The 24,255-nt window shown below is 44.3% G+C and overlaps 1 protein-coding gene across 2 annotated transcripts in view; it reads right to left on the bottom strand.

The window, feature by feature from the left end:
* Nucleotides 1-24,255, bottom strand: part of dacha (dachshund a) — a 389,808-nt gene that overhangs the window by 43,765 nt on the left and 321,788 nt on the right. For both annotated transcript variants that reach the window (XM_078547218.1, XM_078547219.1), the window contains exon 7: nucleotides 1,032-1,177. In XM_078547218.1, the coding sequence (XP_078403344.1) occupies nucleotides 1,032-1,177 (146 nt within the window). The remainder of the gene's footprint in view (nucleotides 1-1,031; nucleotides 1,178-24,255) is intronic.

The following is a 24,255-nucleotide window of genomic DNA, read 5'->3' as shown; positions in this document are numbered from 1 at the left end:
GGGCATTTAACCAGGGTGAGAGGGTGGTGGGTGGGCATTCCTCCACCTTTCCACCTCCACCCCAATTAAGTCCTTAGTGGCAAGACCCATATGCCCACTTAAGGACCTCGTCCTGCTGCTGCTGGCATTTGCCCAGTGGCGGGCGGGGGAGTTACTATGCATGAAGCCCCGAAAAGTAATTCGGTTGGAGTTGCTTATGGGCTTCTGGGGACCATCGTTCAAAGACACTCAGTGCCTGATCATGGGGCCCGATATCAGGAAGAAGGGTCCCGCGAGAGCCACCCCATCCCCTTGCTGCCAACCCTTCACGATCCCACCGCGCCCTCGCTTTCACTCACCTGCGCCTGAGTCCTCAGCAATCCTGGGCCTCAGAGGCGCCACCGCCTCTCCAGAGGCACTGCCGAGCAATGAATAACAGGCTGGCAGTTCTCGGTGGGTGGGACCTCCGCCCCCGGGATCCTTGACCCTGGAGAAGCCTGGTACTGCCCAGTTAAGTGCCTAACTGACACTTAATGAGCTTCCTGAAAAGAGCTGATGTGAGGCTCACGCTAGCTCTCCAGAGGGCAGGGGAGACCACTGTTGCCTCTATTAAATGCTGCTCTAGGTCTCCTTCCTCCTCCTCAAAATCCACCTGTTTGAGCAAGCTTACGCCTTTGGCTTAGTGTCCATTTTCTTTTCACCTCCTGTGAAGCACTACCGGCTATTTTTCTATATTTAAAGTGACTATACAAGGACATGTTGTTGCTAGTGCTTTCTGGTGTTTGCTCTTTGTAGCTAGCTAATTATAACAAGTGCACTCCAAATACATGGAAATTTTCCCTCCTATTTTATAATGAGGCATTTTAAATTTGCATTAATGTCTGCCCCTTCCTTCTGCTACTGCAGCACCTGCCTGGTTAGATGCCCTTCCATATATTAAAAGCACTGGGATTGATGAGCACTTCAATGTTTAGTAAACGATCAGATCACAATAAACACCAAACAATACTCTTCCCTATTCCATTCTGGATTTTTCATGCTTTTAGGTTTACCTGAATATTGGTTAGAAGTGTTTCTATTGAGGATAATCCATCAGCAAATAAAAATGGAGCAGGAAACCCAGGCGGCAAGGCTTGCCCAGCCATGTGAAACTTCTCAATGCTGGTTCTGATGGTGGGCATCATGAGCTGAGTCTCATCTACATAATATAAAATAGAATAGTTAAGTGATAAATTATGGAACTTTCAGAATGCATAACAGTAATACTCTGGTGCATGCAATCTATGTTGAGCAGTATGTGTTCATAATTGGATAGTTCAAGCTAAAATATAGTATATTTACTTATGGCTCAGAAGAGATCAATAAGTTGAAATCATCCTGGTGTACCTTGCATTCCTCAGTCTTTCAATTCATTGATTATGTATGAACTCATAAATGAGAGAATGATGCACAGACTTGCATGTGGTTCTGAGTTCAATCAAGGCCATGCTGTATACACATATAAACCCAAAGTAGGTGTACTGTGTACTGACCAGCTGTTGATTTTTATTGTATACACAAGATGTATTTTCCCCCTTGGAAAAGATTGAGTCTTACAGCTGATGAGCTGATGGGTAAAGAAGTTATTGAGAATGAACACAGGGTTGTGATGTCAAAGATACAGCAGTACAATAAATAAACATCAGTCAAAACTCTGCCTACCACTTCTCTCAGAATCAGTAACTGAATTTGTATTTTTTAAAAATTCATTTATGGAATGTGGGTGCCGCTGGCTAGGCCAACATTTATTGCCCGTCCCTAATTGCCCTTGAGAAGGTGGTAGTGATGGTAATGGTCGTGGGTTTGGGAATGTGCTGTCTGAGAAGGCTGGTGAGTTCCTGCAATGCATCTTGTAGATGGTACACACTGCTGCCACTGTTCGTTGGTGGTCGAGGGAGTGGATGTTTGTGGAAGGAATGTCAATCAAGTGGGCTGCTTTGTCCTAGACGGTGTCATGCTTCTTGAGTATTGGAGCTGCACTCGTCCAAGCAAGTGAAGAGTATTCCATCACACTCCTAACTTGTGCCTTTTAGATGGTGAACAGGCTTTGGGAGTCAGGAGGTGAGTTACTTGGTGCAGGATTCCTAGCCTCTGACCTGCTCTTGTAGCCACAATATTTATATGGCTAGTCCAGTTCAGTTTCTGGTAGTGGGGGATTCAATGATGGTAATGCCATTGAATGTCAAGGGGCGATGATTAGATTCTCTCTTGTTGGAGATGGTCATTGCCTGGCACTTGTGTGGCGTGATTGTTAATTGCCAGTTGTCAGCCCAAGCCTGGATATTATCCAGGTCTTACTGCATTTGGACATGGACTGCTTCAGTATCTGAGGAGTCATGAATGGTGCTGAACATTGTGCAATCATCAGCGAATATCCCCACTTCTGACCTTATGATGGAAGGAAGTTCATTGATAAAGCAGCTGAAGATGGTTGGGCCTAGGATACTACCCTGAGGAACTCCTCCAATGATGTCCTGGAGCTGAGATGATTGACCTCCAACAATCACAACCATCTTCCTTTGTGCTAGGTATGACTCCAGCCAGTGGAGAGTTTACCCCATGATTCCCCTTGACTCCAGTTTTGCCGAGGCTCCTTGATGCCACACTTGGTCAAATGCTGCCTTGATGTCAAGGGCAGTCACTCTCACCTCGCCTCAGGAGTTCAGCTCTTTTGTCCATGTTTGAACCAAGGCTGTAATGAGGTCAGGAGCTAAGTGACCCTTCGGAACCCAAACTGAGCATCAATGAGCAGGTTATTGCTAAGCAAGTGCCACTTCATAGCACAGCTGATGACCCCTTCCATCACTTTAGTGATGATTGAGAGTAGACTAATGGGGCGGTAATTGGCCAGGTTGGATTTGTCCTGCTTTTTGTGTACAGGACATACCTGGACAATTTTCCACATAGTCGGGTAGACGCCAGTGTTGTAGCTGTACTGGGACAACTTAGCTAGGGGTGCAGCAAGTTCTGGAACACAAGTCTTCAGTACTATTGCCGGAATATTGTCAGGGCCCATAGCCTTTGCAGTATCCAGTGTCTTCAGCCGTTTCTTGGTATCACATGGAGTGAATCAAATTGGTTGAAGACTGGCATCTGTGATGCTGGAGACCTATGGAGGAGGCTGAGACGGATCATCCACTCAGCATTTCTGGCTGAATATTGTTGCGAGCGCTTCAGCCTTATCTTTTGCACTGACATGCTGGGCTCCTCCATCATTGAGGATAGGGATATTTGTGGAGCCGCCTCCTCCAATGAGTTGGTTAATTGTCCACCATCATTCATGACTGGATGTGGCAGGACTGCAGAGCTTAGATCTGATCCATTGGTTGTGGAATCGCTTAGCTCTATCACTTGCTGCTTGTGCTCTTTGGCACGCAAGTTGTCCTGTGCTGTAATTTCACCAGATTGACAATTCATTTTTCGGTATGCCTGGTGCTGCTGCTGGCATGCTCTCCTCCCTTAGGGGAGACGGTGGCGTAGTGGTATTGTCACTGTACTAGTACTCCCGATACCCAGGGTCATGCCCGGGTTAGAATCCCACCACAGCAGATGGAAAAATTTGAATTCAATTAAAAAATCTAACAATGACCATGAAAGCATTGTCGATTGTCGTAAATACCCATCTGGTTCATTAATGTCCTTTAGGGAAGGAAATCCATTGTCCTTACCTGGTCTGGCCTACATGTGACTCCAGACCCACAGCAATGTGGTTGATTCTTAAATGCCCTCTGAAATGGCCTAGCAAGCCACTCAGTTCTCAAGGGTAATTAGGGATGGGCAATAAATGCTGGCCCAGCCAGCGACACCCATAACTCATGAACGATTAAAAGTGGAGTGGGGGATACGCTGGGCCATGAGGTTACAGGTAGTGGTTGAGTGCTGTTAATGGCCCACTGCACCTCCTGGTTGTCCAGTCTTGAGTTCCCAGATTTGTTCAAAATCTATCCCATTTAGCATGGTGGTAGTGACACACAACCCTCAATGTGAAGACGAGATTTTGTCTCCACAAGGATTGTGTGGTGGTCACTCCTACCGATTACTGTCATGGAGGTCTTGGTGATGGACATTGAAGTCCCCCACCCTGAGTACACTCTGCGCCCTTGCCACCCTCAGTGCTTCCTCCAAGTGATGTTCAACATGGAGGAGCACTGATTCATCAGCTGATGGGCTCGGGGAGGGGGGGTTGGTGGGGGGCGGGGGTGCAGGGTGGGGTGGTACATGGTAATCAGCAGGATGTTTCCTCGTCCATGTTTGACCTGATGCTATGAGACTTCATGGAGTCCAGATATTGAGGGCTCCCACGGCAACTCACTCCCGGCTGTATACCACTGTGCTGCCACCCCTGCTCTGTCACCACCTCTGCTGGGTCTGGCTTGCTGTGGGACAGGACATACCCAGGGACAGTGATGGTGGCATTTGGGACATGACCTGTAAGGTATGATTCCGTGAGGATGGCTATGTCAGGCTGTTGGTTGACTAGTCTGTGAGACAGCTCTCCCAATTTTGGCACTTCCCCCAAATTTTACTAAGGAGGACTTTGCAGGGTCAACAGGGTTGGGTTTGCCATTGACGTTTCCAGTGCCCAGGTTGATGCCGGGTAATCCGTCTGGTTTCATTCCTTTATATTGACTTTTTGGCTGTTTAGGAGGGGTAAAAGACACTTTTGGATCGGTCCCTGGAGTCCCTCGAGACTGCTAGGCCATTTCAGAGAGCACTTAAGAGTCAACCACATTACTATGGAACTGGAGTCACATGTAGGCCAGACCAGGTGAGAACGGTGGATTTCCTTCCCTGAAGGACATTGGTGAACCCGGTGGATTTTTACATCAATCAACAATGGTTTCATGGTCATCATTAGACTTTTAATTCCAGATTTTTATTGAATTCAAATTCCACCATCTGCCATGGATTTGAACCCAGGTCCCCAGAGCATTACCCTGGGTCTCTGGATTACTAGTCCAGCGACAATACCACCGCCTTCCTGATTTGGAATATATGCATCCCAGGAATCATTAAAACGGCACTGTGCAAAAAAAAAAAAAATCTTCACCAGTTTAGCTGCCTGGCTTTAGAAATATATCATCTTTCTCATTGGAAAAATACAACAGTCTTATAGGAGGTACAGCACCTGCTGCATGAGCTCCCAAGAAGCTAATATGGTACTTTCTTTTAAAGCATAAACTGATTTGGACATTGCCTAAATCGTAATTTCCTGAAACCGCTTCCAGATCAATGTTTAGCGATGATACAATACATCATTTCCCATTATTGCCTCATAATTACATCTTCAATTCTTATTTGTATGTGCAAAAGCATCTCTTGCTCTGTGAAAATAAATCTTCAATTCTTGAATTCATAACATTATCTGTGTGGAAGAAACACCGCGGGGCGCGCAGTGTTTGTGTGTTAACAAGAGTTGGGCCTGCTGTCCCTGGAAACAGTGTGGAGACAGTCACAGTGACTGCCGAATGCTGGGTTAAGATGTCTGAAGGGCTGGCCTTAGTGCTCAGGGACTTGTAAGATAAAGGAGAAAACAAAAAACAGCCCTTGGGACCTCGCCACCACCCCCCCAAACCCCCTACACATTCCCCATGCTACCTCGTGTCCCCCAATGGCCCCTCATACCCTCCATGCCAACCTATGCCCTTTACCTAACCCTTGGCTCTTTATTACCCCTATGCCAATCTATGCCACTCTACACACCTCCCATTACCCTTTATAGTCCTGAAGCCCTTCACCCAACTCCCATGGCCCTTTATAGTTCCTTTGCCCCCCCCTCACCCCCAAGGGCCTTTATGGCCCAATGTCAACAGTGCCAACTCATGCCAACCCATGCCACCCTACCCACCATCATTTGCCCTTACACCCTCCATGCGAACTCACCCTGTACCCACCATGGGCAGGCCTCGTGAGATGAAATAAAATATAACTTCAAAAGATGCCTTCAATATTCAAAAAAATACTTAAAAGTTCCTTCAACTGCCTAATCCCTTGTAAAAGCAAACATTTCATTCATTTACTTAATCCATTACAAAAACAAGCATTTGCATTCCTAGCCTCATATCAAAGACTTTATAACCACTTGGAGCTGTTAATCAAACTGTAAACTGACAGGCACCACTGTGATGATGATAAGTTGTGAAATCAGTCATGCAGCGCAAATTGTATAATGACAGAGTGAAATAGCAAGCAGTGATCTTTTTTAAACTGCAGACTTTTTTTAATTTAAAGGGCAGATGATTTAAATTCCTTGAGAACTTGGCAGTTCCAAAGAATTTATTTACTTTTTATGAATATTTGTGTCTACTTTTAACAATCCAAAAGGGCACTCAACCACTCGCAAAGAAGTCCCTGGACCCATCCAACAGGGCCCTTTATCTCTTCTAAAGGGTACCCTAACTCTCCAAAGAACTCAGCTAAGTTTAGATCTTTTCCTGAAAAGCGTAAATTCGAGAGTCATATTTCAGTAATCTGGGTGACAAAATTTGCAGTTCTTTGAAAGCACCTGCACTTTTACATGTGCAGTTGCCTCAGTAAACCACAGATGTGCAAACTACAACCCGCCCATATTGTGGGTGCCAGATTTAGGGGAGGAACTTCCACACTCTGGGCTCCTGCACCAGTTTGCTAAGCCAAAGACCCTGTCTGTTCTTGCAAGAATTCAGGTCTGGGTGTTTAAATCACCTGTCGTTACTCAAATTTTCCTCACAGTAGTGTTTTTTTTAATTCATTCACGGGGTATGGGCTTCGCTGGCTGGGCCAGCATTTATTGCCCATCCTTAGTTGCCCTTGAGAAAGTGGTGGTGAGCTGCCTTCTTGAACCGCTGCAGTCCATGTGTTGTAGATACACCCACAGTGCTGTAAGCGATGAAGTTTTAGGATTTTGACCCAGTGACAGTGAAGGAACGGCGATATATTTCCAAGTCATGGTGGTGAGTGACTTGGAGAAAAACTTCCAGGTGGTGATGTTCCCATGTATCTGCTGCCCTTGTCCTTCTAGATGGTAATGCTCATGGATTTGGACGGTGCTTATCTAAGGAACCTTGGTGAATTCCTGCAGTGCATCTTGTACATGGTACACACTGCCGCTACTGTGCATCGGTGGTGGCGGAGTGAATGTTTCTGGATGTGGTACCAATCAAGCGGGCTGCTTTGTCCTGGATGGTGTCAAGCTTCTTGTGTGTTGTGAGAGCTGCACTCATCCAGGCAAGTTTAGAGTATTCCATCACACTGCTGACTTGTATCTTATAGACGGTGGACAGGCTTTGGGGAGTCAGGAGGTGAGTTACTCGCCGCAGGATTCATAGCCTCTGACCCGTTCTAGTAGCCACAGTATTTATATGGCTAGTCCAGTTCAGTTCCTGGTCAATGGTAACCCCCAGGATGATGATAGTGGGGGATTCAGTAATGGTAATGTCATTGAACGTCAAGGGGCGATGGTTAGATTCCCACTTGAAGGAGATGGTCATTGCATGGCACTTGTCTGGCATGAATGTTACTTGCCAGTTGTCAGCCCAAGCTTGGATATTGTCCAGGTCTTGCTGCATTTGGGCATGGACTGCTTCAGTATCCAAGGAGTCGCGAATGGTGCTGAACATGGGAGAAGTATACTCCTCCTGGCAGTTAACCAAGCAGCATTAAGAGTGCTCCCAGAAATGTTCAAGGCCTAACCTGTATTCTTATCTTCAAGTCAAAGCATCATGTATTTGAAAGCATCAGGCTGTTTGAAAAAAGGCTTTACCAACCAGATCCAAATGCATTTTCCAACCCTAAATAGATAATTTTCCAGTTTTCTGGTTGCAACTCTGAATTGAGTGCTGTTCCATACTTACCAAAATTAATAAGTTACAATGCTTTTGCCATGTTTCAAGTTAAATGATCAATGAAGTTTGAGCTGTTCCTATTCCAATATTTTTTCATATAAACCAGCTGCTTTGGTTTATCCAATAATTTGGTGCAATTAAGTCATTTATGTTTCTTCTGGTACCTACAAGTTGCCTTCCATCTTTTTATTAAACTTATCCCTGTCATTTGAAATATTCATTTTTTTTAATGTTCTGCTTCAGCCATTGAAAATGTCTGAAAAGTTGCCAGGATATCAGTGTCAGCTGTGTTGGCGACCTGCACTGGTACAGCTTTTCTTCAATCTACTGTTGTCACTGATGAAATAATTCATTGCAAAACAGCCTGAAAATTGAAATGTAAAACAAACACTGCTAATAAAATACAAGGTCATATGAATTTTGCACAGTCTATGGTCTGTCTGTCTGCATTGTTGCTTCCAGACAAACAATGTTTTCCAGCAACTGTGATATGTAATTAACTGTGTGTATGATTCACTTCAGAGAATTAAGACAGGATTTCAAAATGAAAATAAATCATTTTTCAAAATGAATTTCTAGGTTTTAAAAAAACACTATATGTGCTTCAGAAGAAAGAAACTTCTGTTTTCCTGTCAGCATTTTTCTGGTGAGACTTTGGAATATTTTGCTCCTTAATTGCCCAATTTATCTTCATCCGCCACCTCCCACCATCTCCGCCCACCCCCCCAACACCACCACCAAGTCATAGTTTTAAAAAAAAGTTGCAAATATTTAAATGCCTGGGTTATCTCAAATAGTCTGTTTTGCAATTATATAATTAATGGGCAACATTTAATGCCCCTCCCCTTCCCCAAAGACGAATTTGGAGGCGGGGGGGGGGGCATTTAATTGGGTGGGAAGGTGTGTGAGGACTTCCCTCCTTCCTACCTCTGCCTGAATAAACCTGGGGTGACAAGGCTTGTGGATGGTCTTCCTGCCTGGATGCTAACTGAGATGCGATTAATGTCCACTTAATTGCCTCATCCCATTGCCATTGGTATTCAACTAGGACAGGCAGGGAGTCACCATGTGGGGAGCCTGAAAAGCAAAACCTGTTGGGCTTGCTTCAGGCTTACACGGCATGGGGTACTCAGTGCCTTAGCAAGGGAAGGCAGGGGTGGCCTCCTGAGAGCTGCCCCCCCTGCCCTTTCTTCCGGCACCCTACCCTTCCCTAGCAACCAACTCCATCCCTGTGACCCCCATCCTACCCTCGCTCTCCTCTGGCCTGGGTGTCTCATCCTCCTGGTGGCTCTGACGGCAATGGAGAGTTGCCGGCCTCTGGCTGGCAGTTTTTGGGAGGTAGGATTTCCCTGCCCCCCCAGGGTCCTAAATCCCTGGGAAGGCCAAATAACGCTGGCCTGTTAAACGACTGGGCACTTAATTTTGGCGGGTATTCCTAACAGAGGCAACGCACGGCTCCTATTGGTGCTCCAGCCAGCAAGCGAGAACCCTGTGGCCAACGTTAAATTCAGCCCATGATGGCTGAGCTATTCTGTGGAACAACTTGTTCAAAGTTAGCAAGAGTTTTATAAAAGCTCATTCAATTGGGACCAGTAAGTGTTTTCCCTAAATTCTTTGGTTGTGTGTTCTAACTGTCAGCCCTGCAAACAACAGAAATGTTTCTGAATAATTGAACTGGAAAATTATAAAGCAAAAACTGCTGTGAAAATCTCATTATCGTTACGATGGTCACTTGCTATCAGATAATGAGAAAAACCTGACTCTGTCATTTCACACCTTCAAGTATGATGCCTTTGAAAGGTGTGACCTTGGGGCATTGCACCTCCATAGTGTCAAAGAAATTGTGACTGGTTCAAAAAGCAAATATCTACCTAACGAAATGTGGACAAATCAAGAGTAGCAAAAGATTCCAAACCAAGATAATTAACAAGCATGAATCAAAGCAATTAAATCCCTCAAAGCCATCTTTACAAAGCCACTATTTGAGCCAGAAAAACTACAAACTGCTTAACTAATCCACTGATGTAAGCTGAGACATCTTGCACTGGTAGAATTATACTTAAAGTAACATTTCTTAAATTATAAAACTTTGGGCGTAAATAAAATATGATTTGGGAGGTGGTGTGGTGCTGAAAGTGTAATTAATCTTATCCAAGAATTTGTTAAGGTAGGAATACCTCCAAGGAATCATCCAGTGCCCCACAGCCAGTATAGACCATCCCAGGCAGCTACAGCCAGTCGTTTGAGTTGGATATTTTACCCAGGCCATGGAGACTTCAAGGAACTGTGGTTAAATTTGGTTGTGCTGCCATGGGGGTTACAATTTTCCATCGCTCCTGTGGAACTAAAATACCCAAAGTGCAACAAAATGACCAAGATAGCAGAACAGCAAACTAGAAAAGGACAAAGTGGGTCGAACATCTGAGGAGAAATTGTGCTGTGAGTGAGAATGTGAGATAGATGCTTTTGGACAAACCTGCTATTTAGAGCCAGTTGGGTGGGTCAGATGAAGAGTGGGACTCCTTTAACTCCACACAATACCCTTGCAGAGGGGTATTGGAGGGCACCACCCGACTGCTCCATACAATGGAATTAAAGATTCAGGAGCCCAGTGATCTGCTCAGCGGTTATCCTAATGAGCAGGTGGCAGTGGTTGTATTGCATCTGCAACTCTGCCAGTGGCTCCCACAGAGGGGTGAGTAGCCATTTCTTCAAGGGCTCTCTCTTGTTCCCTAGGATCCATCCAATCATGTTGTGGGTTAGAGTGAAGATCTGAAGCAACCTGAACTGGTGAAGGATGAAAGGAGTCATGCCAGCTTCCAGGAATGGGAGCACAAAAATGGAGAAAGCTCTTGTTGTGGTCACAGACCAGTTGGGCACTGAGTGAGTAGAAGCTCAGCCTGTTGATAGATCTGATTGGCTGGTTGCTGGGTACCTTGATGGCCCCATGGATGTCCTACACTTGGTGGAATCCAGCGATGGAGGCAAAATCCAATGTCCTCTGTCTCTGTGAGATCTGTGACTGTCGTGCAATGAATGTGCTGTTTAGCTCTGGCAAAAAGGGCATCAGTGACCAGCAAGATGCAGTGGAACATATCCATTTTCAAGATGCCGCCAAGGTCTGCAGCTGACCCTTGCAGCCAGAAGTGAAGAAGTTCAAGGCCAAAGTAACTTTGACAGCTACTGGCATGGTGGCCATTGCTAAGAGCTGTGAGATCCTCCGCAATGTCTGGAGAGTCACGGTCTCCCACTGTACTGATTCTCGGTCATCTCCAGGTAACTCCTTCTTTGGCAGTAGATCTGTATTGAAGGTTTAGCCTCTGTTGCCTTCCTGCCCATCTTTCCTCTTCTATGTCCACCTGATTCCTGCAGTCCTTCCCTGCCTGTGAAGAGTGTTGCCCTTCATTGCCAAGCGGCCCAAAATCTGACAGTCGTGCCTCCATTGCCAGCTGGAGCTTTCGTTGTGGGCAGGTGACTGCCTATTTGTCCTTGGCAGCCTTGCCTTCTGCTCTTCTGCCCCTGTGAGGCCAGGGGGTTGCCGAACCCCTTTAAAGCCCTGGCGCTGAGTGTCCACTGCCACCTGTGCAGCACCAAGGACATCCCCTTACCAAGTGCCCAGTCCCCCTTTGCCCCACTGATCCTCTTATTAGGCCAGGGTGATGCCCTTGGGCAGCCAGGACTGGCTTCCCACTCTTTACTCAATTCAGTTCAGCTGGTCAGTTTCTGAAGGCATTATGATCTGTCCGCCCATTTAAAAATGTAAAGTTCCAGCCTTGACAAATTCTTAAAGAACTTTTAACCAGTCACTGGTTAGTTCAATTGGCTAGCTGGTTAGTGTATGGCTCAGAATAACAGCAATAGTGCAGGTTCAATTCCCGTTCTAGTTGAGGTAGACTTGGGACCTGCCCCCTCACCTGTCCCATGCGTGATGTGGAGTGGTGTCCCTAAAGCTATATAACCAATTGATTCTTCCTAACAGAGACAGATGTCTATGGTTCCTTGTGAACCATGTCTAACCACCTACCTACCTAATTGGCCTCAACTGGGAGGAGAGCAGGCTACCTGTCCTGCCCTCTGCCTGAGCTGGTGATTATTGCTGGTGCCGGGATCAGCATCTTGAACTTGACATGTCATCTGGTGCCAGTATTTTCACAGCCCTGCCTCAGTTTCCAACTTCAGGGGCCCCAAAAATTCAGCCCTTGGTTCCAATTCCCCTTCCAGGTGTGTGTTGCCTATGCCGACTTTGAATGGGGGAAGAGGTGAGGCTGTAAATTAGGAAATCCTCAATGCTCAATGTAACCCTAGACGAGCTTCCTATCATTTTGTCTTCATTGCCTTTTGTGCTGCACCAATGAAGGGATATTTAGTAGCGTTGATCTAAACAGTGCTTTCCATGTGTCAAAAGGTAAATAGTTGCTCAATGTTTTACAATAATGTGCTAATTCTAGTATTTTTTAAATGATGTGTTTACAATCACAAAATACTAATGTGGTCAAACATGTGCTGAAAATTTCTGACCATTTCTCTGGGCAGACTTTGAATCCTCTATTAGCCAGGCTAATTCCATATTCAAAAGAAGAGAAGTTGAGGTATTTCTAGATGTGAAAATAGGTCATCTCTTCCAAGTTATAGTTTTGATAGTGCCTGTGCCCAGAGCAGTGCAAATGAATGATGGGGGTTCCTTGCTACTTTACAGCACAGCACCACCAAAATGCAACCTGCATGGCTGAACTGAAAGTACACAGAACCTTTGAAGCGTATTGTTAAAATGCATTGCTTTATATCAAAATTACTTTATTTATTTATTGGACTGAAACCACTGATTTACTTTTAAAAGACTGAACAACATTTCTGTGAGTTAAAGCAGCAGCTTCTAAGATGGCTTTTTAAAAATTCATTCATGGGATGAGGGCGTCGCTGGCTGGGCCAGCATTTATTACCCATCCCTAAATGCCCTTGAAGGCAGTGGTGCACTGCCGCCTTGAACCGCTGCAGTCCATGTGCTGTAGGTACACCCACAGTGCTGTTAGGGAGGGAGTTCCAGGATTTTGGCCCAATAACAGTGAAGGAACAGTGATATGTTTCCAAGTCAAGATGGTGAGTGGCTTGGAGAAGAACTTCCAGGTGGTGGTGTTCCCATGTATCTGCTGCCCTTGTCCTTCTAGATGGTAGCAGTCGTGGGTTTAGAAGGTGCTGTTTAAGGAGCCTTGGTAAGTTCCTGCAGTGCATATTGTAGATGGTACACACTACTGTTACTGTGTGTCAGTGGTAGAAGGAGTGAATGTTTGTGGATCGGGTGCCAATCAAACCGGCTGCTTTGTCCTGGATGATATCAAGCTTCTTGAGTGTTGTTGGAGCTGCACTCATCCAGGCAAGTGGAAAGTATTCCATCACGCTCCTGACTTGTGCCTTGTAGATAGTGGACAGGCTTTGGGGAGTCAGGAGGTGAGTTATTCACTGCAGGATTCCTAGACTCTGATCTGCTCTTGTAGCCACAGTATTTACCTGGCTAGTCCAGTTCAGTTTCTGGTCACTGGTAACCCCCAGGATGTTGATAGCTAGATTCTGTCTTGGTGGAGATGGTTATTGCCTGGCACTTGTATGGCATGAATGCTACTTGCCAGTTATCAGCCCAAACCTGGACATTGTCCAAATATTGCTGCCTTTGGACATGGACAACTTCAGTATCTGAAGAGTCATGAATGATGCTGAACATTGTGCAATCATCAGCGAACATCCCTACTTCTGACCTTATGATGGAAGGAAGGTCATTGATGAAGCAGCTAAAGATGATTGGGCCGAGGACACAACCCTGAGGAACTCCTGTAGTGATGTCCTGGAACTTGGATGATTGATCCCCAACAACCTCAACCATCTTCCTTTGTGCTCGGCATGACTCCAACCAGCAGGAAGTTTTCGCCCTTATTCCCATTGACTCCAGGTTTGCTAGGGCTCCTTGATGCCACACTCTGTCAAATGCGGCCTTGATATCAAAGGCAGTCATTCTCACCTCACCGCTGGAGTTCAGCTCTTTTGTCCATGTTTGAACCAAGGCTGTAATGAGATCAGGAGCTGAGTGACCCTGGCAGAACAAAAACTGCATGCCAGTGAGTAGCTGAACATTTACATGCTGTACCCTGCAAATTACAAAGCCATTGTAATGGAACCAGGCTGTCTAGAAGAATCCAGTAGACATTCACCTTTGAGGAATGTGAATGGTCCACCATGAACCATTCACAAAACATCTATACAATCACCCGTGTATTCAACTGTGTGTTGAAAAAGCTATTAGATGCAATCACTTTGAATAATGACTGAGAAGGGAAATCTTCCAGCCATAATCTAATCATGAACGTGGAATCAACTTGCTATGACTATTTTTGGGTAACTAGTCAGTTGGTGGGGGTGGGGGGAGAGAGATCATGTTTTCAGGTCATGGAAGAAGTAGGACCCTGAGTGGATTCTCTCTCTCACGTGCTTTCCCTCTCCCTCTCTCCATCCAGCCTGCAAACTCGAGCCCTGTCTGTTGTTTGGCCATCCACACACTGCAGGCCATGTTTTAAAAATCAACCCAGCAGTTGCTGACTCCAGAAGAAAAGATATAAATCATCCATCAGCATCTTTAATTGTCTCGACTTAGAATCCAGAAAGACCACCCAGAAACCATCCAAGTCATCAATCTACAAGATCTGTATACCGTTGGCTTTTACTGAAAATTTAAACTACTTAATCTATCCTCCCACTTTTTAACTGACTTACGTCTGTGAACTCTTCAATGCATGTGTGAGAGAGTTGGAGCATTTTTATAATTTTTATTTACATTTGCAGTTGAGAAGAATAAATGCTGTTTTCTTTTCTTTAAAACATGCACAAGGAAACCTGTTTTGGTATGTCTTTTACAGTCACAGCACATAAACAGTTAAACACTCGCTGAATTGCAAGCATATCCTTCTAAAATAAAAACGCTGTTGCAGTCAAACGCGTGGAAAAAAGCCATTTACCCCTTCTCACTTGATCATAACAATACAGTTTTGTCACTCTTAAGGTATTCACTGAGACGATTAAATTTTCCTTTCCAATGCTGGTTCCATTCACTGTTTTAAGATTTGCAGCATAATATAATGAATTCCCCTGTATCTCTAACACAGTCTACATTGTATGTTTGGCAGGAAGCTTGTCAATTAAATTGAATTGATATTTTCAAGCCCCCCGCCCCCCCACCCCCCGAAAAAAGCATCCCATCAACACAGGGAAATAAATAGAAGTGTGAAAGTAGTCTAGGTATGATTCATTCTGATAATCTGCCCCTGGAGAAGCAGGAGGAGATCACACACTAGATTGAACTTCCAGAAGAAGACAAATAGGACAGGCTACGCACCGAGGGTGGGAATTGGGACGACAGTAGCAGAGGTCACATCGATTTCCAGCAGGATTTTCCAATGATAAGATAACCTCTTGCTCTCTCTTACCTATTATTCATTGACTGCCTATCCCATAGAAATAATTTTCTGTTGTGTTTGCAAGGGCATCATCTGGTTTCAAATTCTTTTTGATGTAATTATTTGATTGTGATTTTTGCAGGTTTTTTTCAATCTCATTGGAACAGAGTCATTGCATCTTTTAGTTTAATTTAATACACGTTTTAAAATTATCTGCTGTCACATTTCCATAAATGCTTTTGGATGAAGGAGGCAGTCTGCAGCCTAGATCCCAACAGTGAGATTCTGAAACACATCTGTGATCATTTTGGGTCATAACTCACAATTTTAGTCATTAACAAGTATTGCTGGTGCCAGAGCTTCATTTTTGTAATGTGTTCTTTTGACCTTTTAATCCTAATACACAATTTTCTCCAGCAGTTTATTGGTTTGATCCATGATGATAACAATGAAGTTCTCAAAAATAACCAACAATTTATTTTTCAGTAATTCCATAATTAAAACAATATGTAAAATGATCAGAGTATTTTAATGACTTGTTTGTCTCTCGGAAGTTTTTTCAGACTCTTGCCCCGGGTCAGTATGGCCTGTTAAAGTGATTTAATTCATGTACACCTCTTTTGGGAATAATTTCAGAGAGCATTAGGATGACCTGCCATTCTTTTTCTACATTGACATTTTCAGACAAGCTCCTCTAGCCACATTCAGTTTGTACTGGGATATGGATGATCGTGAAATTTGGAAATATTTTACTTGAAAGATATGTAAGGTGAAGCATTAGGGGGGAGGGGGTCAGATCTACAAGCACAACTGCTATGCAGTAACAATGAGCAAATGATTTGATAGCCAATAGCTGCTGCATTTGTAATGATGATAACATCCATTGATTTATAAGTTGTCACCATGGGCCAGCCTTTCAACGATGTGACAGCTTTTTGCCTTTTATGCACAAACCTAACAGCTCCCTGCCAGCCAGGAGTATTTGAGTAGCTAACATGACTGAGGTCAAAAAATAGTCCAAGAGGGTTTAGTATAATAGTCTACAGAGAACTTAAAGGCATTTTGGATTCATGATTTGCACAACATACTGAGCCCAATTTATATTTTCTAAAGAAAATTAAAAGTTTAATTTGTTAACCTGTGTAGTGATCAATTCAACCTTTTTTTAACTTCAACAGAAGTAAATTTGTCAACATTAGTTGCATCTGTTCTCATGATTTTCACTCAGTTTCAAGTGAAAACTTTAATTTCAAAAGGCAGCATTCGGAAATATTTTTAAAAATAAAGTAGCCAATAAAAGGTAGCCATTTCGTAGAGCTCAGTTTCCAGAGAAATTCCAAGCTAATAATTGGATTTCCCATTATTCAGGTGTAGAGTTGTGATTCGCGACCTGCTTGGAGCAGTCCATGTGGGGGTGGGCAGTATGCAAATTTGGTGCTGCAACATCATTTACCTGATATTAGCATTGAGTTGAGTAGCCTCTGTGCTGATGGCTGCCTCTCTGCTCAACGGGAAGCAGAACAGCATTGTGCATTAGCACATCATGCAGCCAATCCTCTTTCCTTAAAGGCAGTCTCTCCCTTTCAAAGGTAAGCTGCGTTGAGCGGCTAGAGACTGTTGGTGAATACTATTGCTGCAATTCTAAGTAAGCAAAATGGAACACCAGGACAGGGAGCATTTCTAGGTTCATGGATGCAGCACTGGAGGCCTTGATGGCGAGGGTGGGCAGGAGGAGAAACACGCAGGCTCAGATTTAATGTGGACAATGGGGGCCTCGCCCACCATCTGGAGAACCAATGGGTGCACCATGTCACTTTTCTCTGAGTAGCCCAATGCTATTACATTCCAATCAAGCATTTACCTGGGCAGCATTAAGCCTCTGACCTGATTAAACCTCCGGTATGGTGGTGATCCCACCCCTGAAAGCTGTTGGCCCATCAGAGGCTGGTTGTGGCAGCACCAATGGGATCAGTCGTCACAGCTGGTACTAAAGTGGGACCTTCACCAGGGAACACCGCCGATAGATCCCTGGGGAGAGTCAAGCGTGAACGGGATAGGGGTCACAGAGCGAGGGTCAGAACCAAAAGCAGGGTGGTGGCTCCCTGCGAGGGTTCCCTGCCCTTCCCAATGCTGGGCCCCTAGATCAGGCACAAAGTGCCCCTCAATGAGGGCTTGCCAGGGACAAGCGACTCCACCCTCCAATCCAGTAGGCGGCTGGGAAACCCCACAGGGTTTGCTGGGCAGCCTCCCTGGATGGCCTGTCCCCTGCCTGTCACTGGTTCAATACCATGGAGGGAAGCAGGATCTCCACCCTGCATCCTCCCTTCCAATCACATGGCTCCCCCCACTTCCGAAGCTGCCTGTGGGGGTGTTAAATTCCGCCCAATATTTCCGTGTTGGGCTAGTAGACCCTTTAAGGGCTACCTTCAGAATGGATAGGGCACAGGTGACCAGGGAAGTTGATTCCCTGTAGCTGGATCAAAGGACCTAGCGGAGGTGCCATAAGAAGTCTAATGACCTCGCATAGGTGGTCAGGAGTTAATGAACGCAACTTCACATAGCATCTCTTACTTACTGCTCCACCAGCCTCTTTTCCTGCTCAATGCACCACACCCCAATCACTCACCCATTTGCAGCCAACTACAGGCCTGTTAGCCTAACATCTGTCATAGGGACAATGTTAGAAGCTATTATTAAAGATGTTATAGTAGAGCACTTAGAAAAATTCAAGGCGATGAGGCAGAGTCAACATGGTTTTGGTGAAAGGGATATCATGTTTAACCTATTTATTGAAGATCTTTGAAGGAGTCAGGTGTGCTGTGGATAAAAGGTGGATGTACTGTACTTAGATTTCCAGAAGGCATTTGATAAGGTGTCACATCAAAGGTTATTGACGAAAATAAAAGCTCATGGTGTAAGGGGTAACATATTGGCATGGATAGAAGATTGACTAGCTCACAGGGAGCAGAGAGTTGGCATAAATGGGTCTTTTTCTGGCTGGCAGGAGTGGTGTGCCACAGGGATCAGTCCTGGGGCCTCAACTTTTCACAATTTGTATAAATGACTTGGATGTAGGGAGGAAAGGCATGGTTGCTAAATTTGCTGATGGCACTAAGATAGGTAGGAAAATAAGTTGTGAAGAGGGCATAAGGAGGCTACAAAGGATCATAGGTTAAGTGAGTGGGCAAAGATCTGGCAAATGGGTATAATGCAGGCAAATGTGAAATTGTTCATTTTGGCAAGAAGAATAAAGAAGAAGCTTATTATCTAAATGGTGAGAGATTGCAGAGCTCTGAGATTGAGAGGGATCTGGGTGTCCTAGTGCATGAATCACAAAAGTCTTGCAGGTACAGCAAATAATTAGGAAAACTAATGGAACGTTGTTATTTATTGTGAGAGGAATTGATTACAAAAGTAGGAAAGTTGGGCCAGTACTGGTCTCCTTATTTAAGGAAAGGTGTAAATGCATTAGAAGCAGTTCAGAGAAGGTTTACTAGACTAATATCAGGTTGTTTTATGAGCAAAGGTTGGGCAGGTTAGGCTTGTATCCCCTGGAGTTTAGATGAGTAAGAAGCGACTTGACCAAAACCCTTAAGACCCTGAGGGATGGATGTGGAGAAGATGTTTTGTCTTGTGGGAGAATCTAGAACTAGGGGTCACTGTTTAAAAATAAGGGGTCACTCATTAAAAGCACAGATGAGGAGAAAATTTTTCTCTCAGAGGGTTGTGAGTCTTTGGAGCTCTCTTCCTCAAAAGGCGGTGAAAGCAGGGCCTTTGAATATTTTTAAGGCAGAGTTAGATAGATTCTCGGTAAACAAGAGGGTGAAAGGTTATTGGGGGTAGGCAGGAATGTGAGTCTGAGGTTACAATTAGATCAGCCATGATCTTATTGAATGGCAGAGCATGCTCGAGAGGCTGAGTGGCCTACTCCTGCTCCTAATTTGTATGCTTGTATGTAGCCCCTGGGACTCAGGACAGAGCAGGATTGGAGGGGACAAGGACCCTGCATTTCCTAAGCACTACAGTTCTCAGCATCATGAGGCCGACTGCGACAGGGTCCGTGTCATCCGGCATCACTGAAGATGACAGAATCTTCCTGCTTTTTATGCCCCTCCTCCACTACCAGCTCACCCTCATCTTGCTATTCATTATGATGGGCAGGCTGCAGATGTGATCTCCATGCCCATCTTCCCCACTTCCCTCGCCCCAATCTTCCCCCTCTGATTTTCTGCTTCCAAACACCTAAGTACTACCACTAGCCCAGCTGCAGCAGTCCCAGGAAGAGGAGAGAGAGCAGCAGCACTGATGACGAGGTTTCATTACTTGATCAGACTCTTGCAGCCACCAGCTCAGATACAGGTACTGCATGTCTATTAAAGGCTGGCATAGAAATGGGATCAATACATGATGAGTCACTGGACATCAGTGGGCTGCAGTCGGGTTAGGAGGACAGGAAAGATTGTGTGCCAACTCACTCGAGAGTGAAGTAGCAGACAAGTTCTGCTATATGGGGCTCCAAGAGAACCTTGATAGGCAGCATAAAGGAGAACGTTGATGAGGATACACATTGAGACGCTGACTGCATTGGTTAACCTGCTAGTCAGCCTCCTGCCACTGTCAAGGTACAAGGAAGAATCCAGCCCTAACTGGGCTGGGGGCATTGTGTAGACCTTGCTCTCTCCACAGTCTCTGCTCCATTTCCCTGTCTTACCTTAGACACAGAGGAACCGCAAATGCAGCCCCTATACATGATGCAGCCTTTGTGTGGACAGGTCACCAAATCCTCTGCCCTCCTTGCGAGGAAGCAGCAACTCTCCCTGCCAAAGCCAGGAATTCACCACATCACCCCTAAAAACACTTCAGAGCACTTTCAAACACTTTACAATAGCACAAGCTGGGTGCCTGTCTGTTTAAGTAATGTTAATGTAGGGCCCATCTTGCAGCTAATTGCTTGATATTTTGTGAGTGATGTGCAAATTTGTGGAATGGACCCGAGCAGTCCAAACTTCTGGGCATCACATCAGCTGGTAGGGCAGTGTGACACATGATAGCATCAATTCACTTGCTTCTGGTACTTGCAGGGGGCATCAGTGTAAGTGCCTCTCTTGAGATGCTGCACTGGAAGCAGATGCCAGTGCAGTGCGCATCCCCAGGAGGGCTCTTGGCTTCAGTAACTCCAGCAGGACTAAAGGTTTGAATCTTATGCCCACCTTGTTTTCATCTGGCCATTATACTGCTCCAATGCTTGTCAATAACAGTCTAATTGATACTATTCATCTCCTTTGACAACAGTGTGCACGATTAGAAGAGTTTAAACAAAAATCATCCCTGGTTTATGTTAGCTGCTTGATTGAAAAGGACTTTAAATTGTAAACATTGGTTAGGAACATGTCTTTCTCCAGTATTCTGAAGTCTGAAATGCTTCTGCTCATTTATATTTTTGTCCTCAATTAAGTGGTAAGGATTCGCAAAGTTGAACTCCTGCCTTGCACTCACCCAATTTCAACATTACCTTAAGATAAAAGCAAAAAACTGCGGATGATGGAAATCCAAAACAAAAATAAAAATACCTGGAAAAACTCAGCAGGTCTGACAGCATCTGCGGAGAGGAACACAGTTAACGTTTCGAGTCTATATGACTCTTCAACAGAGTCATACGGACTCGAAACGTTAACTGTGTTCCTCTCTGCAGATGCTGTCAGACCTGCTGAGTTTTTCCAGGTATTTTTATTTTTGTTTTCAACATTACCTTATCACTTATTGAATTCTAGCCTAGACTGATGGGATGATAGTCTTTGCTGTTGCTAGCTATGAGGGTCCCGACATGAATCTGGGTAGTCTGAACCTGAATGTGGAGAGGATGTTTCCTCTTGTGGAAGAATCTAGTGCTAGGGGCCACTGTTTAAAAATAAGGGGTCGCCCAATTAGGACAGAGACGAGGAGAATTTTTTTCTCTGAGGGCTGAGAGTCTTTGGCACTCTGCTTTCACTGCCTTTGAGGAAGAGAGTCTTTGAATATTTTTTAACACAGAGGCAGATAGGTTCTTGATAAGAAAGGTGGTGAAAGGCTATCGGGGGTAGGACGGAATGTGGAGTTGAGGTTAGAATCAGATCAGCCATGGTCTCGTTGAATGGCGGAGCAGGCTTGAAGGACCAAGTGACCTACTCCTGCTCCTAATTCGTATGTTCAAATGAACCTGATTCCCTAGGGATGTGGAGCCATAGCACAAGCTTGCCTGTAATTCATAATAACTGTTAGACATCCTCATAGTTTCTATTTAGTTGGCTGTGAGAGATATCACATTGTAGTTGATTTGGTCTTTTGTGTTTGTTGTGGATTGAGTATAAAAGAAGCTTTATTCTACATCAACCATTTTCAACCATGCTCGATACTGACAATTAATGCTTTAAAAAAAAAATAATTCTCCAATTATAACATCTCATATCTTGATAAAAGAAATATCAATTGAAATATGTTTGGATACTTTTGCCACAAAACATTTAAAACTATTGCTATTTAATAGGATTTACCTGAATTGTGTATGGAAACCTGAATATAACCAACTCCGACACACTGAATAGCAGTGTGCTAATCAATATTTCAATTTGAATAGTCATCTATGATGTACTCTTGTCATACAAGGACCAAAGTTCCAAATGATGGTTATAGAATTGTAGATGGTTTGGCTAACCGCTTATATCTGAAAGGTGATTGGGTAGATTGCAATCTTGCTCTACATATTGTTTCACTAGTTGTGGCACCTCTTTTTGATTGAGTGTCAGTTTGGTGGTGACCTAGGTTCAAGGGTAATGCTTCTGAGATACCATCTGCTTGATATCACTCCTATTACGTGAGTTAGCATTTGGTCATTTCTAAAATAATTGGCTCCCTCCAACCATTTAAGAAACATCAAGGTATTCAGAATTTAAACAAATTTGATATATTAGATCAAAATATACAAATAGTGAAATTAATATAATCAAGATGAGCGAAACCTCTAACCACTGTGTATGCAGGTCAAATCTTTCTCCACGTGTTGACAAATGACATCCTATGTGACTGTGAAAAGGTATACTTTCCCCCCTCATCCTTCTCGACCTGACTGCAGCCTTTGACATGGTTGACCACACCATCCTCCTCCAACACCTCTCCACTGTCATCCAGCTAGGTGGGACTGCTCTCATGTAGTTTCATTCTTATTTGTCTAAGCATAGCCAGAGAATCACTGACAATGACTTCTTTTCCTGCCACTGCACCAGTACCTCTGGTGTCCCCAAGGATTTATCCTTGGGCTCCCTCCTATTTCTCATCTACATGCCGCCCCTCGGCGACATCATCAGAAGGCACTGCGTTAGTTTTCACATGCGCACTGACAAACACCCAGCTCCACCTCACCACCGTCCCCCTCAACTACTCCACTGTTGCTAAATTCTCAGACTGCTTATCCAACACATAATATTGGATGAACAGAAATTTCCTTCAATTAAATATTGGGAAACTGAAGCCATTTTTTACAGGCCCTGCTCCAAACTCTATTCTCTAGTTACCAACCCCTTGCTTCTCTGAGATTAAGCCAGTGTGTTCACAACCTTGGTGTCACATTTGACCTCTTGACCTCATATTCATTTCTCAATGCACACTTGGCTAGGATCCCACACTCATAAAAAGATTATGTCAGGGGGTTCTGTTTTGACAACTGGAGAGAACTCTTGACTTTGCATGATTGACATCTTTAAGTGGTTATAATAAGTGGTTCTTTCTGTGATTTCATTTGTCAATGTCTCAATGTTTGTCTGCACAAGATTAAGAGGAGTGAAACATTTGAAGCCTCTGTTACTGATATTTTAATGGATTGTCTGACACTGTTGTAGGGTTACAGAAACAGCAGGTTTTTTTCCCTAACAATTGTGAATGGATTTTTTTTCTGAATAATTCAACACATACAATTGTTACTATATGGTTCATTGGTTCTGTACATAGTGTTCGCTGAGTGAATGGGCATGGAAGGTCCATAATTGGCATGGGAACTATCAGGGGCTATGAGGGTGGGTGAATGGAAAGACCCTAAGTTGCCATGAGCTTTCATGGGGGCTATAAGGAGCCATTGGAATGGGCATGAGTTAGCATGTAGTTGTCATGGTGAGTTAGTGGGGGAGTGAGGACAAGTGGGAGGAGGAGGGCTAGAGGGCCTAAAATGCCACAACACAACTGGGATCAAATCCCAGAGAACTGAGAAAGGCCTTTTAACCAGCCCGCCTTCACACTTGGCCACTCAGAGTCGGGCCTGTGGCCCCGATAAGCAATTTCAGAGTGAAGATCCTACTATTCAAGCTACTCAACCTGAGCTACCCACTTCCATAGTGAAAATCCAGCCAACATGTCCTTATGTGTGGTGTCATACTTTGTTTTATAATGCTCCTGTGAAGCGCCTTGGGACATTTCATTGTGATACAGGCACTATATAAGTATAAATTATTGTTGTTATTGAATATTGGTTACTTATTTGAAGAAAATTACTTCTACGTCTCTGGTTTTCAGAAATCACTATTTTACAATGCACCTGTTTCCTCCTTTATACTTTACAAACAACTTATTACAAAGGAGAAAACTGTTTCTTGCAATGTCACTCTGCAGTAAACCAGAAAATGATCAGAATAATATAAATGTGTTGCTGGTGGTGATTAAATTGTAAACCTATCAAAAAGTAAAGATTGTAGCCTTCAAACTCTATGCCATTTCCAGAAACAGTTCCATCATTTTAAAACTGGGCAGTGTAACGAGTTAGCACACACCATTTGGGGCCTAGGTCTGTATCCAACCAGGACTGATTGTCTTTAAGGGTCTTAATCATGTTCCTTGAGGCCATGAAATCCCAGAGAACTGAGGTTCTGCATGAGCTGTAGTTGTGAGCAGGAAATCCTCTCTATCTAGTTCTTTCTTTTGGTCTCTGAGAACTCCATCAAATCTCCCCTCTC

Source organism: Cetorhinus maximus, chromosome 8, assembly GCF_964194155.1.
Source record: "Cetorhinus maximus chromosome 8, sCetMax3.hap1.1, whole genome shotgun sequence".
NCBI lineage: Eukaryota > Metazoa > Chordata > Chondrichthyes > Lamniformes > Cetorhinidae > Cetorhinus > Cetorhinus maximus.
Note: the sequence above shows the minus strand (reverse complement) of the source record. Positions and strands in the feature narration are given on the sequence as shown.